The sequence below is a fragment of the Pinus tabuliformis genome, chromosome 2_1 (genome assembly GCF_031772625.1).
Source record: "Pinus tabuliformis cultivar Carrire ecotype Pingquan chromosome 2_1, CPIR1, whole genome shotgun sequence".
Taxonomy (NCBI): domain Eukaryota; kingdom Viridiplantae; phylum Streptophyta; class Pinopsida; order Pinales; family Pinaceae; genus Pinus; species Pinus tabuliformis.
The window spans coordinates 655412545-655431193 of NC_142299.1; the positions used below are offsets into that span (position 1 = coordinate 655412545).

Genomic DNA, 18649 nt, shown 5'->3' on the forward strand with positions numbered 1-18649 from the left:
AATGGTAGCTCTTCCAACACTAAATCCACCAATGATTGAACATCTTCAGAAGACAATCATAAAATAAGCAGCGTTAGAGAAATTGATGGCATGAGCATGAGTTTGATCATTAGAATATCTTTGTCTTTCTTTCATCTCAAAAAGCCCATTTTGAAGAAGGAATTAAAGAAAAACATTGGGTCGATGCAATGAATCAAGAAATTGTTTCCATAGAGAAGAACCAAACTTGTGAGTTAGTTGATCTCCCAAGATACAAAACCAAAATTGGTGTAAAATGGGTACATAAGACCAAGATGAATGCAAAATGAGAAATTGAGAAACATAAGGCAACGTTGGTTGCCAGAGGATTCTCACAACAATTTGTTGTCAACTATGGTCAAACCTTTGCTCCAGTAGCAAGGTTAGACATTGTCAAAACTATTTTATCCACAATAGTTTAACACAAATCGAAAGTCCATAACCTTGATGTAAAATTTTCTTCCTTAAATGGTATGAAGTTTATGTGGAGAATCCTCCTAGCTTTGAAGTTCGATGATAAGAGCATAAGGTATGAAGGTGGATGAAAGCCTTGTATGGTTGAAAAAATCTCTCTGAGCTTGGTACAGTAGCATCAACACTTATCTCATGAAAACTGGTTTTTTCAAACACAACCATGGACCAATGTTGTATACCAAAACTCATGAAAGTAAAATTCTCATTGTATGCCATTATGTTGACAATTTGGTTTGTACATGCAATATGATGTTAGAAGAATTCGAAACAACAATGCATAAATTTCATATAACTAATCTAGGGGGTCATGAAATACTTCTTAGGCATTGAAATTTAGTAATATGCTAATGGAATTTTTGTTGGTTAACAAAAATATGCCACTAACATCCTACAAAAGTTCAGAATGACCAATTGCAAAACAACTAATACACCAATTTCTCAAGGCACCAAGTTGAGCAAACAAGATGTAGCACCACCAGTTGATTCCACATTGTATAAAAGTGTAGTTGGTAGTTTGTTATATCTCACTGCAACTAGACCTGATATAATGTTTGCAGCTTGTTTTGTCTATGGGTTTATGCAATCACCCAAGATTTCACATTGGAAGGTTGCAAAAATGATCTTAGGGACCCTAGACTATGATTTGTTCTACATACATTTTGCAGATTTCTTACTTTCACGTTATACAAACAATGATTATGCAGAGTTTAAATGATCACAAAATCACCTCAGGAAATGCATTTCATCCTCAAACCAACCTGACCGCATGGGCATCCAAGAAACAATCAATCATTTCAATATCTTCTACAAAAGAAACAATCAATCATTTCAATATCTTTTACCAAAAAAAGACTATGTAGTACCCGGTTCTCCAAACTCTCTAATTGATTAAGACTCTGTGGCATCGGAAAGCTCGTGTTGACAAGCAAAACTTAGTTTCTAGAACTATTTTTCTCTGGTTAGTGCGCAGTGATGGTTACAAATTGCCTGTCCGGTAAAATGAATGAAGCTCAATTTATGCTTATGGGTATGGAGTAAAGGTCAATTACATTTATCATAAGAAATGCCTGATGAGAATCAAATATGATTTCTTGAAATCAGATTTCACTTACATATTTACATCATTGTAACTGTTTTATTATTAATGTCGTGTACTCAGGTAAGCTATATGAACTTTTTACCAGTAAGAGTCCATAAGATCTGCTCTTATTTTTAAGAGCGTGTTTACAACGAGTTGTCTGTCTATTTCTAACGTTATATTTAGAGAAGTCATGAGTTGTTTTCAAAACTACTATCTATTGGCCATTGCGCAATTAGGGTAATAACAACCAGACTAGAATTTTATTTTCCATCTTGTTTATGAAAGATAAATATGATCCATATTAAGCCTCATGTGAAAGTGAATGCTCTTGTTTTCTTCGGAGCCATTGCGCACTTATGGTTACCTGCTATCACTATCATGGGTTAATAACAACCACCCTGGAATTTTATTTTCGATCTTATTTATGAAAGAGAAATATGATTCCTACTAAGCCCGTGTAAGTGAATGTTTCTTTCTTAATGGTTAAATTTAAAATTATATGAAACATTAATATTTTTTAAAAAATATATTTTAACAAAATGATGGTGATTTTGAAATGCCCTATTTCGTATTTTTCAAACATAAACATACAATTTCAAAAAACTACGAACAATTTTTTTTTTTTTTCCATTTCATAAATTATATTGAATCTTAATTACAGTGAGTTATCATCATGTTCCTGTTAATTTTCAAATGAAATTACCAATTATTTATTTAGAGAAATTCCAAAAAAAACTTATATTGCTAATAAATGAAGCCATCTGATATAGATTTAATATAATAATTTAGTTTGACAATTTTTTTAAATATATTTTTTCTTCAATTTAATCAAAATTTTATGGAAATTTCTTGAAATAACAAATTTAAATGGTAAACTTTGCACTAGTGCCCCATACTTTTTGAGAAAACTAAATACAATTTATACATTAAAAACACATTTTTAAAAACAAAAAATCAAGATATAATCCAAAATTTCAACAGAAAACTCTGAAAACATGAAATAGTTACTCAATGCCTCATAAAAAACGGAGATATCCGTAAGCATTATTTAGAATAAGTACAGAAACTTCTCTACCGACAAGCATTTAGCGATAACGAAAATTTGAGACTCTAATTATTAGATAAAAATGTCCAAACCTGCCACCGTCTCGAGGGTTGAAGCCTCGTTATTTGGTAGGGATTATTTCTTCGGTAACCAGGTAAGGAACAGAACGAGAATTAAAAAATTAAGTAGCAAGAGAGTTTTATGGTCCACTAGTCGTCCTGTTCCTTAGTTGACAAAGGCGCACCTCTTTCTGATTTCCCCAGCACTACCAGTAAGCACTCCGATACTTCCCATTCGCTGAATTGAGATTTTGAAATTCTGAATAAAGTTGTCTCCCTCTAACTGCTTCTCGGCAATACTTTTGGAAGTGGAGTCAGTGAGAAGCGCGGCATCTGATTGGAATAGCCCTCTGTTTGATTCCAGAGTACGGTAATAATGCTTGTCGAAGTTGAGAGAGCTGCCAGGATCCATTGGCACTGTGGTTGTATTGTCTGCTAAGCTCGTGCACTTAGTCTTGAGCTCCTCTGCATAGGACTTGTCCAGGGAGGGGTCCATGTCTCCTTTCCCAGTGAAGTTGTAGAGTCTGTTGCTGAAGAAATTGCAGAGCCCGACTCCGATAGTATGTCCACCTATACCATTACCCAATCAAAACCTAATTTGTTAGATATAGCAGAAACATTGCTAGCTCGAGATTTATATATATACAGATAGATATACCATTTTGAATTGTATTTAGTTTCAGATTAGATATGGACTTACCCGATAGAACAACTAAGTCTTCAATACTGAGTCCTTTTGCGGCAAAAAACGTATTAAGCTGACTGAAATTAAAGAAGGGAGAAGGGATGTTGCTCAAAACCTCGCTTACATTGGAAACCCTTCCATCCCTCCGGCCTGTTTTCACTGGCCACGAAACCCCCGCATTATTCTGCATAATTGTCAACAGCCATTTAATTACTGGTCACGTATTCATTTTACTGTGTAATGTACAACTTTATTGCATCCAAACAAGCCCATTGCTTTTGCACACATCAAATACTTGTGCGAAGACCGAGATTAAGTGGATGTTTTTTAGCTTTTAACAAAATTATTGAGCCTAGGCCTATTTTACAACCTAACAAGAGGAGATGGGTAAGTTAGTTTATCTCCGGAGTTCTTACTTTAAGAAAAAGGTTTAAATAAAAATTTAATGCCTTATTATTATTATTATTCAATTTTAAAGTCAATTATATTGGTGAGACTTTTTGTTTATTGGAAAAGTTACAAGTGCTTTTTTAAAATTAAAATAAAATGCTCTAAATAAAAAAGGCTATAATAAAACAAAATTATAATCCAATTTAAAGGTCAAGGCCAAGATTGACACCACATTGGTATATGAGACCCTTTGTTTTTTGGACAAGGTACAAGCGCCCCTTTAAAATAAAAATAAAAATGCTTTAAATAAAAAAAATAGTGTTTGCTATAATAGAAGAAATTTATTATTATTATTAGCCAATTTTAAGGTCTCACCAAGGGAGACACCACACCAGATTGGTGTATGAGAACCCCTTGTTTGTGGGACATGGGACCCACCCACATTGGTGTATGAGACCCCTTGTTTGTGGGACAAGGGACCCACCTCCTCCAAGTAACTTTACCTCCCTCTGGTTTTGAACCTTTGCCCACATAGTAAAAATCATATGTACTTAACCATTAATCCTAGTAAAGCGGTATATTGCAAAGTAATTCTGGTTTTGAACCTTTGCCCACATAGTAAAAAACATACGTACTTAACCGCTAATCCCACTGAAGCTGTATGTTGCAATGTAATTAGAAAATTAATGTTTGCTAATAAAATAATTAGAAAAATAATTTTACATTAAAAGAAAAAAGATGTAAATAAATTTGATCCTCCTAACCTTATCATATTAAATCTTACTAATAAATATATACTAATATATATATATATAACTTTAAACTATAAAATCTATGACTAATAAAAATAATTTCAATTAGCTATCCAAAACTTCGAAAGAAATGACCTACAAGAATCAAAATTTATAACCTAAACTAAACTATTATGTAACTCTAAGAAAAGACTAAGAACTAAATAAATGAGCTAACATCAAAATGTATAACATAAACCAAACTATTATGTAACTCTAAGAAAAGAATAAGAACTAAATAAATGAGCCAACAGGAAGAACAAGCATAGGAAATCTGAGCATCGCGAAAACAGTGAAATACCAAAGTTGATCAACTGTTAGTCAACCTTGCATGGCAGTGTCATGCAATTGAAGAGTTAGGCTGCCATCCACCATATATATATATATGAATCGACATACTTTAACAAAATTTTATATATATAAAAGCAATGGAACAGTTGTTTTCTTTCTTAATCGTAACTGTAAATTTACCTTACCATTCACCTGTATTCACATCTACTGCACATTCGTACGATTTAAAAAATAAATAAAATAATTACACTATGAGAATATACACTACCGCAGCGACAACAGCATCTCGCGCTACAAGGGAGACGATGTCAGCGCATGAAACTACTCCTGGACAAATTTCTTCTAATTCACTCTTGGCTTCATCTATAACTTCAAATCCACGAAGGGAAAGATTCGGGATTGCGGCTTTCTCTGCCGTGTTATTTTGTGTAGAATTCAACAGAACCGATCCATCGCAGCCCTGCAATACCACTATTACCGAAATCAGGACACTAACATTTCCAGCGAAAAATATAATAAACAGAGCGTATATTAGACGAGACATACGCTTACAAAGCAGTCGTGAAAGTGCATTCTCAGAAGAGGAGCCGCCAGAGTTTTATCTTTCTTTATGTATTTCGTTGCAACTTTTTTAATCGTTCTCTCGGCCGAAGGGCACGTACTTTTGTAGAAATCCAGTGTGAGATCACCCGCCTCAGCGCATGGCACTGCAGTTATAAATGCAATTCCAAGCATAAACACGACAAGTGAACTAATAACATCACAATTGTTCCTCGTCATCTTGCACTTATTTTTCTCCAAGCTACACAAATTCAGAGGCTTTCAGTTCCCTTTGCTATTGGAATGTAGTTATGAGCGATGATGTACAGAGCCATTACGTAAATTTATAGCACTCATGATGTGATAGACCACAGGATAGGAAAATCGTTAAATAAATTAAAAATGGGGATTCCCAATAGATTTCTGCGCCTCCAAATATTTTAACCAAATCAAAAGAACAATAATTTCCTTTGCTTCAATCCGAATGTTTTTAAATACCGACATTCGTTTCATAACATGCACAGTCCATTTGCAAACAATTTTTTTTTGGATCCGACTGTTCTTGTAATTGTTGATTGAAGTGCCAGAACTATGGCGTTTTCTCTGTCGCCTCCATTAGTACATTATTATTACATTAATACATTATTATTGAAGAGACCATGTGCAGCCATGCAAGAGAGCAGTTGAGAGCCATGTGCAATCCAATCCAATGAATAATTTAAGAAGTAGATCTTCATAGATGTTTCGTCCACCAGCACAGTGAATCGGCCCTGCTTTCCTCACACCGATTCAGCTCGAACATTATTCTTTTATAGCAATGACAGCGCTTAAATGTTTTATATTTAAAAATAAAACGAGACAACGTGTGAACAGCAATTATTTAACTATGAAAGACAAGATCTAGATTTTATTACAGTTTTCTTCCTTAGAAAACATCAACATTGATGCTGGCCCTGATCTGAGGGATAGGGTCAGCCTAGGTCTCATTGTCTTAAGCTTTTATAAGTTTAGATGAATGGAGTCGGCACATGTGTTAAATGAATTATAATAAATAAAATTCATTTTCTTTATTATCATTTATTTATCTATTATGCTCGTTAGAGTTTACACTAAATAATAAAAATATGTCAATTCTACTTTACTTTAAACTTTTAACATTAAAATAATAAATAATATTTTAATAATTATTCATTTATTTCATATTTATTATTTCTTATGAAAAATATCATCTATAAAAGTAAATGATTTTATTACAATGTTAAATTAGAAAGAGGACGATGTCACCTATTCAATGTCTTTATCAATATAAGGTAAAAAATTAATGTCGAGTACTTAAATAATTGTAATGTTATATAATTTAAATTATAAAATATATTTTCTATTTGAAATGTAATAGTTGAAGTGAGAGGTTCATTGAGCTGAAAGGTTTATTTTATAATTTTGTATGAGAAGATATGTAAGTATGTTTATCAGTTCTTCATGTGACAAAACAAAAATTATGTTCTAATTAGAAGAGTCATATAAATAGAAGAATAAAAAATGAAGATGTCATAAAGTAATTAGAAGTAAAAAAAATGTATGTTTAAATCTTTACTTTTTAAACATATTTCGAACAGAGATTTAAATAAATTATTTGAAGATCTTTGTTAACCAATTTATGTTAATATCAACTTCATATATATCTATATGTAGAAAAACACTCTTAAAATAAAATATTTTAATGTTATATACAAAAAGTATTCAATGTGGGTTATCAATAAAATATTTTTTAATATTGACATATACTTAAAAATATAGTAATAATAAAAAAATCATTTTAATTTGTGTGATAAAATGTTTCTATGTACATCTTATGTATAATATTTTAATGTCAATTATCTATATATTACATACCATTAAAAGAATATGTATATATTGTAAAAAAGTATATGATTAAATGTTTAAATCATATGTTATTAGGCATTTAAAAGTACAATTTAAACAATGAAAAATAATATTATATTTTGTAATATAAAAAAATATGTTATTCGGCATTTAAAAGTACAATTTAAACAATGAAAAATAATATTATATTTTGTAATATAAAAAAATTGCATTATGAAAAAATTGATCTACTCAGATTATATTAAATCTGTACTTAAAATATATTTATATTAATTTATCATATTTTCTTTCTTAATGCTTAAAAAAGTTATATATATAATATTTAAAAAAATTATATATATAATATTTAAAATTGGCCAGAGCTTTATTGTATTTTGAGATTTGATTTATCACTCTGGATCCTCGGTTATTCTTTTATATATATAAAATATTTAAAATTGGCTAGCGCTTTATTGTATTTTGGAATTTAATCTATCACTCTGCAGGATGATTTTTTGACGATTTGATCATGGGATTGAAATACTTAATCAGTCAATATTTGACAATTTAGCCATGGGAATGAGAAACTTAATATTCCGGGAAGATTCCTTGGTAGTAAACAGAAGACAAGCTTACATGGCTAGCTACTGTCTGAGTATCATTAGTTCAGATGGCTGATGAAGTTTTGCGTAGGGCAAAGATTATAGGTAATCAAATTATTTTTGTATTTTTTATTTTTTTGGTTGGTTTCAGTTTTTTCTTAATTGATATTATTGAGAGGATTTATTTTGAATTTTATCGTTTATATAATATTTTTAAGATTTGAATTTTGAAGATGATAATTTACCAAATATTTTATTATATGGAAATTTTTAATTGAGTTATTTTTATAAAAAATATATATATTTTTTAAAGAAAACTTTCAATTATTCCTATATATTACTTGAAAGGAAAAAAAAATATAATTTAGTGTTATATATAGATTGGAAAGGTGTGTAGTTAAAAAACAATATTTATTGACAAAATTGAAAAGGTTCATGCAATAAACTCCTATCATCTTATAATCTTCACGGTTTATTCACCTTTGTGTACCTTATTTAACACCTAATTCAATCACGTGTTTGGAAATGCTAAAATAACAAAATCGATCGTGAAAGGAAGAATTTGAAAGAAATTAAAACAGTATAGATGACATATTAAACTACATGAAAAAATAATGACTCAATTTTTTCGGAAAATTATTATGGAAGTAAAACCTTAGAGTGTAACATCTATGTATTATTTAGTAGTAAAATGATTCTAATATTTTACAAATTCTATGTGCTCTTAACAAAAGTGTTTAAGAGTGGCATGAAGTTTATAGATGAATTTCTACAACATAACATTAAGCTAATGTTCACACCCTATTATCCTCCACCCATATCACTGTATAAATAGTCATAAAAATAACGATAAAGCATTTAAGGTTTTCTCATTTTTAAATGTTTAAAACATTAGTAAGTATTTGAATTGCTATTTCTAGTTGGCATACATGGCATGTTAGCTAGTTGCATTTAATCCATGTTATTTTTCTTTATTTATTCCTTATTATTATTCAACCATCATTAATTATTCTTTTTTAAGAATGTAAGTTGTACACTGAACTTGTATCAACATTCTCCCATTTGTAATGTACTTTTCAAATGTATAAGGGATAATACATCAAATTAAACGAGATAACTTGATTTATACTAGAATAGTTTGTCAAAATAGATCTTGTATAAAGTTAAATATTGTATTTATTATCACTATCTTAATGATCAAATTTATGAAAATAACATAAATATGAAAATGAAAGAAAAAGAAATTGAACACATCCACACAGAGGAATACAAGATGAATCCTAGGAAGAATGATAGAGGAGAAACTACTAGAACGTAGGACTTATGCTTTGTAATATTTTATTTAGTTATGAAAATGAAAATACAAAGAAAATCAAGATGCTTGCTATGGAGTTTCCTATTATGTTTCTTTTGAATCTTATCTATAGAATCTTTTCCCTCTAATATTAAGTTCTCAAATCTAACTCCTAGATGCTCTATTCCACTATAGTGTGAGTACAATGCTAAAGAATATAACTCTCTCTCTCCCTAGTGTCCTAGTAGTTAACATAGCCTAATATACATCTAGAATTAGGGTTTTTTTCATTCCTTAATCATGATTCTGTGAAAATACTGCAAATGATTAGCACCGCATTTGTGAGTAATGAAGGATAATGTGACACCCACTTAGGAGCATGGTGGTTAACAAGGAAGTTAAATTTGAGGAAAGAATAAACTCCACATATGAATGCTAATTAAAGTGATTGTATCACTACTATAAATTTGTTAGAATGTAAAACAACATTTAGAACCTAGGAGTTACTCTTATAAAGTTTCAACACAAAAATGTATCATTTTATGCCCACAAATGGCTTTGAAAGGTTGCAAATCCATTTCCTACCATTAAAATGGGCCTCACAAGACAATTGCTTTCCATCCTGAAAGTACAATTATAAATGAGAAGTTATATAATGATCCATTTTGGATTTTGCTTACCCTCTCTGGAAGGATTTCGGTCCATAAAATATTTTTCTAACTGATGTGAGGAAAAGTTTCCTATACTTTAATCTTGAGGTACAATTTTGTATTATCTAGAATTTTCCCCTCTAGATTGGTCTACCAAAGATAATGATTCCCTTGATTGATAGTTCTATACTTATACAAAACAATATATTTTTCCAACTCTACTCGACCTTGTTGTGCTAAGTGATTTATTGTAGGTAACAAATACTCATTAATTTTTTTATCCAACATGAAAGTCACATAGAGTTTCAATTTCTCCACATTGGCTACTAAGTAAATGCACATATACGTGGGTAATTTATGTTTGTCAGAATTATCACCAACCTTTTCCAATACTTCTAAAGTACCATACCGTAGAGCCGTAACCTCATTACTAATACCTTGTAGTCTTTCCTTTTTTAGTTCTAACTGAACTATGTCTCCCACTTTGAATGTTTTTAGTATTTTTTCTTAATCATGTTAAGGCTCATACCTTTCTTGTGAATTTTTCAATTTGTCTTTTCATTGTAATTTGATTTCTCTAATATTTTCAACAAATTATTCAACATTCAATGCTTCTCTTATGAGGTATTCTCACCTTTTTCTCCATATATGAAATTCACGGGCAAAGGAAAAAGTACCTAAAATAAGTTTTAGAAAGGAACTTATTAGTAGAATAATGGATTTGTCTACTATATATGATTTGAATATATGTTATATTTTCATCCTAGATCTTTGGATACCATTGACTGTAGCTCCTCATAACCTTAACCAATAAACTCTTAACTAAATTTTTTTGTCCAATTATTTGTGGATGGAATGATGTATATATATTCAAACTTGTGTCCATCATTTTCCAAAGTGTAGTGGAAAATTAAATGATAACTCTTGTATCATTGGAAAAGGTGATGCTCCTATCTATCCCAAAGTCCATCTATAGTTATAAAAAGAACATGTTTGTTGATTCTTCTCCTTCGATAGTATTCTAAAAAGGCATAGTAATGAACATCTTGTTGAACTTGTCAACCAAACATGAAAACTAGACATGTCCATTCCTACTTGTTGGCAACCATCACAAAAATCCATGGAAATGATTTCCCAAGGTTGAGTGGGTACATGTAAGGGATGATATAAACCTTTATTTCTATTACAAGGATGGTTCTAATACAACAAAGTAAGCATACTATGATATAGTAATCTATGTTTTGATGTGTTATTTACCAAGGAACATATCTTTATAAGTTGGAAACTACCTTTCCAACACCAAAATGTTTTGCAACCTTGGAGTTTTGACACTATCTGAAAATTTGCAATAGTTTTCATTCAGGAGGATAAAACTTGTAGAACTTGTAGAGAAACCCATTTTGGAGATCACAGTCATCCTTATTATCACTTTCTTTTACATGAATTTTACCTTTTAGCTATTATAAATCCCCTTTGATGTAACCATCTTATTTGTATACATTTTTGTATGCATCATCACTAAAAGGCTCCATGTGCATAAGAGTTCCCAAATTTATATTCTTGAATTTTGGGGACCTTGAAAGAATGTTTTAAATCTTATTAGTTATTCCCTTCTTGTATTTCATAAATTGAGGGAATTACTACAAACATCCCATGCACTTGTAATTTTTGGTTTGTTGTAGCTTACATTATGCTTGAAAATACTATAATGGATGGTTGTTAGAGTGGATGATGGTTTCCTTTCCCATTAGATATTTATTCAATTTTCTAATACGTTGAACTAATATAGAACTTTCCTTATTGTATATGGGATAGGTTAGGGATCTAACTTAAAGCATCTCAAATTATGGCATACCAATTTATGCCTTTTCATAAATACTACATTGTTAGTATATCCACTTGCATCCATATCCATTTTGAAGGTATTTTATTAGTTAGGTAATACAAGGAATAGCGCTTACTTGATTATTTGTTTTAGCTCATTCAAAATTTTATGTTGATTCCTTTTCCATTGGTAACTCTTACCACTCAGTGTTATGGCATGGAGTAATAGAACTACCATTGATAATGATGCTATGAAATTTTATGGGTAATTCACTACTCCAATAAATATCCTAACATCGGTTAAATTTATATGAATAACTCACTTTATGATGACATTTATATTCATAGGATTTGTCCTGATTCCAAGCCACAATCATGTAACCCGAATACTTTAATGACAACCAAGAAAAGATAGACTTTTAAAGGTTAGCTCGTAGTTGATGGTTTTTCAAAGTTTCTAACACATATAATGTGACATTTACTCTTCACATGTATAGTAATAAACTAAAATAGGATCCATACACACTATTACAAATGAAGAAATAGGGAAACAATACATTATTCATCAATTGCATAAGGGGAGCTTTTAATTACATAAACCAAAAGACATCATCAATCATTCATACAACCCTTATATTGTCTTTATGGTAGCCTTCGAAGTATCATATTCTTCAACAGTTGTTGGACATTCACCAAGTACCATCCTTCTTGGGTACTATAATAAAAGGTGACTTACAGGGTGAAACATTTTCTTAAATTACTCCTTGCTCCAATAGCTATGGGAGCATTTTCCTCACACAGTTTCTTTCAAGAAAAAATCATATATAAATCCCAATATTTGATATTTGGGAGTGAGGAAATAATTTTGTATCATGGTCCACCATTACCTTATGGGGTAATAATTTATGCTCCTATAACACTATATTTTCATACAACAACTCCTCTATTTATTGTTTCTACTCTTTGGTATGTGCCTCCACATATGCGTTTACCCTTACTAGTTCATCACCCAAATAATTCTCTCTTAAAAATAAATAAGTACTTCATACTCTTAAGCTTGGTTAACACTTACTAGAGATATATTTGATTTTTATTTAGTGGAATTTTTCTCTACATGCTTATTTACCCCATGGTAATGGAAATTGGCTCATATGATCATGAATCTCCAACCAAAGCGCGATGACAAGATCATGTGCAATGATTTGTCTATTTATTGGAATTGAAATACTTTGGTATTTTTGACCCGGATCTAAACATGGAAGAATTTAGTGAACCCCTTCTCTTCCTTATAGTTGTAACCTATTACACCTTTTTGCAATTGTGTCAATTGATGTCAAATTGGGGCCAAAAAGGGAGAGCCTAAGTGCAAAAATTTCAAAGAGGAGAGGAAATATAAGAGGCCGAAATCGTAGGGAGGACGCCAAAAAAAAAATCCTAAATCTCAAATTGAAAAGGAAAATTGAAATCTAAAGAGGAGTGTCGAAATTCAACACCCAATCACATTAGAGACTGATATCGAGAAGGTTGGAAGAAAGACATATCAGAGGTTAGTTTTTTAGAGAATTGAAAGAATAGGAAATATTTTTAATTCCTTTTGATAAAATTACGATGAAGGGGGGCTCCTATTTAGGCTGGCACTTGGTCATAAAGAATTTTGAAGGACTAGGGAGTGTATAACATGGTGAGACCACGGAGCATACACCATTGTAACATCGGAGTTGCATAACTCCTTAACAAATGCATATCTCTTAAAAGTTATGAAATCACGAAAGAAGGGGAAATACGAAGGAGACCTTCAAAAATCTAAAGACCCCATTGATGTTTTTTCTCTTTTATGAAGAATACACCTGGAAGTTGTTAATTCATCTCGAAAAGAAGACATGGCTGATCATGGAAACATGACGTTGTGACACGGGGGTTACGTGGCAGTCACTTTTAGAATTTTTAAGGGACTCTAAGTGAAACAATAGGTGACACATGTCACTACCCATGAGGCGCCATGCAGAGATGAGGACTTTAACATGACATCACTTTGAAGGAAAGTGTTTCAAAGGAAGAGGTGATCAGAACTCTGTTTCAATTAGTATTTAAATAATATTCCAGTGGAAGGAGCTTCGAAATAATGTGGAAGTGGGTCACATAGACTCCAAAGGAACCAAGGCCAAGGATCCAAGTGTTATAAATCATTTCAGAGGGAAAATCCATTGAAGCTTTAGTTTAATTCTTATTGGAAGAAACTCTGACGGAAGGAGCTCTAAAATCATGTGGCATTTGGTCATGAAGACTCGAAGGGACAAAGGGCATAGAACTAGGTGAAGCACCTATGTTCTAAGATGGAATTTTGGAGGATGGTGGAATCAAAACTCTTTTTAATTCCTTCTGAAAAAAAATTCGATGAGAGGGGCTTCAATAGTTCTTGGAACTTAGTCATGGAGAACCAAAGGGACCAAGGGCGCAAAACTACTCGGAGCACCTAAGTGCTATGATGGAATTTTGAAGGATGGTGGCATCGAAACTCTTTTTAATTTATTTTGAAAAAACTCCAGTGAGAGGGGTTTTGATATTTGCTGGCACCCGGTCATGGAAAACCAAAGGGACCAAGGGCATAGAACTAGGTGGAGCACCTAAGTGCTAAGATAGAATTTCGAAGGATGGTGGCATCAAAAGTCATTTTAATTCCTTTTGAAAAACATCCGATGAGAGGGGCTTCAATATTTGTTGACATCCGGTCATGGAAAACCAATGGGACCAAGGGTGTAGAACTCAATGGATAACCAAAGTGACAATATGGAATTTCGGACGATGGTGGCATCATAACTCCTTTATAATTAATTTTTTTAAAAATTCCGATGAAAAACGCTTCGATATTATATGGTGCCTCGGTCATGGGAACTCAAGAGAACCAAGGGCATAAAGCTAGGGCAGAGCACCAAGAGCTATGAGCTCATTGAAAGTGGGTGATTTCGTAACTCCAATGTTAATTCTTAATTTGAAAAGTTCTGATGGTGAAGGGGGGCCTATATGTGGTGGTTCTTGGTTATGAACTTGCAAAGAAACAATTATGAAGCATTAGAAAGGGAGATACGAACTTGATAAGAGCCCAAAGGCTTTAGCACCCGAGCATTGAGCCTGAGGTCATGAAAACTAGTCCTATATAATAAACAGGAATAGGACGAATGGAAGAGGAGCTTGAAGGCACCAAAACTTTACATTTTCAGAATGTTATTTTAAATGAAGTTAAGGTGATAGAAGGCTACAATATTACAATGCCTATGAATTAAGACTTTCGTCACAAGTAGTGGTCCCATGGTTGAGAAGTGATAAAGGATCTTAAGCAAGAGGAGATAAGAGTGATCGATGTTTTGTGTTTTGTAATGATCTTTTATAAGAGTTACGTGATGTATTGGGTTTCAATAGTATAACTTAGAGTGTATGAAGATGGATGGGTTGGAAAATATGTTACAAAGCACTGTTAATGCCACCCTAATTGATCACCTCCATCTCCAGAAAGTGTGGAATTCAAGTAGTTAAGGGGAGAAAGTGATGGGCATATCGATCGGTAACTATGAAGGAACATTGTGGCAGAGATGCGTCCTGATAATAGGTGATCACAAGAATTGGCATGGAGATATTTTGTTGTGGACATCATTCAACTTTCCCATGTTTTGTTATTTTGTAATTTATACATTTTAAAGAAGGAATCAATATGTTATGTAATCATTTGAACATGCACATGCTGACACAGCTATTCAATCAGACAGTTATAACATTAGAAGATATTTTGTAACTGTCGATTGAAATCACCCCCCCACCTCCTTATAAATAGGGGGAAGAAACTCATTTTAAAGGTTCCAAAATCCTATTCCTAAAGGTTTGAAATCTGTCCTTATAGGTATTCTGATTTTTTTGTATAGAAAGAGGCTCCAACTCTTGGTTCAATGATTTGTTCATGAGGTATTAATTCTCATACAAATGTTAATTGTGTTGGACCTATAATATGGACTCCATTTTCAAATAATAATGAAGAAGATCTGGTGATTCCAAGTAGAGTAATGTGTAGTATGTGTTCCCCTCTGTTTGGCATTTCATGTATGCTTATCTTCCTCCGAAATTATGTAAAGAAGTTGTTGGTTTCAATTTGAAATTGTGGATTTACTTATGTTATCGGGCAGAAATAGTACCTTTGCAAATGAAGATTTACTAGTGTTATATTGTAGCCAACAATACCTATGGGATCATATAGTTATGAATGTTATTTCGTGACAGTATGTACACATGAGAATATAGACCTAGAAACCTTAAAATGTGCTCCATAATTTCTGCACTTTCATCTCCTTATTCTCCTATAGTTTTGTTGGGATTCATTTCTTAGGATTTTGTGTTATCCAACCCTCTTCATTGAATTCGTACCTTAATTTAACTCTCTCCAGCTTTAGTACATCGACAAATATTAAGCTACATTTTTTCTCTATGTTGGCCACCATAACAAGCAATTTATCCTTGGAATGAGCGATATCTGCCTACATATACATGTGTATTTTTAAGTATACCTTAGTGAAGGGTTATTTAACCAAGTCTTGAATCAATCTATTTTCAATTATGTTAAATACAAAGTGCAACAAAAATCTCATCAAATCCTCAAAGCAATCCTCTAATATGTCCTAGGCATTGACCCTTTCCTCAACTCGGGGGTTGTCTCTAGGACCTACAACATATTCTGTTGGGTCCCTATAATACTATTGAGTACCCCATTACTATTGTAGTTATACCCTTATTTATATTGGTGTGCCCCTATTACCCCCATATTGTTATTTCTGTGCCCCATAGAATCCCTCTATTGTTATTTTTGTGGCTTTATATTATTATTGTTAGGTCGGCTGGATTATATTGTGACTCCTTAGACTCCTATATATATAGAAAGGAGGTTTTGTCATTTGTATCATCCAAGAATTGTTCATTTATGTAATGTAAAGGAGGTTTCCCCCTCGAAGAGGCTGAATTCTAAGGCGTTGATCTTTCTTTTCTATCTTTTCTTGAGCTGGTTTCATAACATTTGGTATCAGAGCTTTGGATTCTAGGGTTTCGCTGCTCCAAACAGGTCATCGTGGCATTTTCGCTATAACTTTTTTTCTGTGACGTTTCAGAAGTCGCAAAAAAAAATCATTTGAGAAGAATTGGCGCTGAACCTTGGGTCCGAATTTCAGAGCTTTTCGCGTGATATTTTCGGAGATATGATCTTGAGGAAGTTGGTCTTTTTGCAGACTCCTGAATTACATTCAAAACAGGTGACCTGGGGAAAATCGTCATAACTTTCTCTCTGAGGATCGGATTGAAATTTCGTAAAAAGGTACAGAAAGAGGACGGACTGTAGTTTCTTGTATGTGTGTTTCAGATCCAAAGGTCGAAACAGTGACTCGTGGCACGTCGTACAAGTTCGCTCTACTGAACTAGTCTATAAGCAAGTCACTGTGGGAGATTTCACATAACTCTTCCTTGGAGAATCCAATTTGGGTCAGACTTGTGGCATTGGAAAGAGGACATAGAGGGCTACTACAGCTCACAAATTCAGAACTAGATGATTGGAAAGTACAGAGATACATCAGAGGCAATATCGAGCTCCTACAAAGTGAAAAAAGGTGTGTAGATTTTCTTAAATTTTTGCTTAAGCTTGGTTTGAAAATTTATTTTGAAGGAATTCAAAGGGCATAGTAGAGCATTATTATCGGTAACTGATGCCCCGAGGAAAGAAAATGCAAACACCTAGTAAGGAACCTGAAAGCTCTAGCATGACTCATGAAGAAGAGGAAGAAATGCAACATGATATATCAAAATTACAAGACCAAGTGCAACAACTGTCCCTTGCACAAAAAGGAACAGAATCTAAGATGGATGGTTTGAAGAAAGATGTAGAAGCTAAGATGGATGGTTTAAAGAAAGGTGTAGAAGCTAAGATGGACTGTTTAAAGAAAGGCGTAGAAGCTAAGATGGATGATTTGAAGATAGATTTGAAGACAGACATGGACGAATTGAAGATAAATATGAATAAGTTGCTACAAGAAATGGTCACTAAGGGTGAAAGAGTACTAAAGGAAACTCATGATGAGAACAAAAGAAATGTTAATCATGATTCCATAGACTCTAATGTTGGATCGAAGACTCACCATGTTCCAAAAATCGATATGAGGAAGTTTGATGGCAAGGATCCCGCCACATGGATATTACAGATGGAGCAATTCTTCGATCTCAATAATGTGCAAAACACACAAAAGGTACGTATGGCAACTTTATATTTGGAACCAAATCAGTTTGTATGGTATCAATGGCTTTGTTCTCGTAAACAATTTATCACTTGGGCAATTTTTACGGAAGAATTGATAGCACATTATGAGGATACAAAAAGCAACACTTTTTTTAGCCAATTGATAAGTCTCAAACAAAAGGGTTCAATAATGGAGCACATTGAGGAGTTCCAAAAATTGAACATAAGGGTAAAAGATATTCCAGAGGAGCATAGGATTGATGTGTTCATAGGGTCTTTAAAGGATAATATCCAACATGATGTGCGCCTTTGGGAACCTGATTCATTAGAGAAGGCATTCAGGTTAGCAAGAAAAATGGAAAGCAAAATTATGGCAACTAGGAAGCATACCATTCACAACTATAAAGACGGAAGTGTTGTTGCCCATAGTCTTCCACAACCTACAAGGTTGACACCACAACAATTGGAAGAAAAAATAGCAAAAGGGCTTTGTTACAATTGTAATGCATTGGCAGGAATTACCACCCCTCAAACCATCAAGATAGAAGGACAAATCAAGAAGAAAAAGGTAATAGTGTTGATTGATTCAGGAAGCACCCACAATTTTATTCATTGTAGGGTAGCAAAAGAATTGAATTGCTTCCTATATCCAGCACCAGAGTGTCAAGTGATGATTGCAAATGGAGGAACAATAAATTGTTCTGGAAAGTGCCATAATATCAAGCTATCCATGGGAGAATATGTATTGACTAGCCCAATGCTTTCCATTCCAATGGGAGGTGC

General features: G+C 32.7%; 1 protein-coding gene across 1 annotated transcript; it reads right to left on the reverse strand.

Annotated features, from left to right (window-relative positions):
- Positions 1–2843: 2843 nt before the first annotated feature.
- LOC149202298 (peroxidase 27-like) lies at positions 2844–5660 on the reverse strand. Its single transcript, XM_089399941.1, has 4 exons — positions 5381–5660; positions 5103–5294; positions 3378–3546; positions 2844–3247 (listed from the first exon to the last, which is right to left on the reverse strand). The coding sequence occupies exons 1-4, from the start codon at positions 5612–5614 to the stop codon at positions 2844–2846; spliced, it is 999 nt and encodes a 332-aa protein (XP_089256067.1). The 5' UTR covers positions 5615–5660.
- Positions 5661–18649: the final 12989 nt, after the last annotated feature.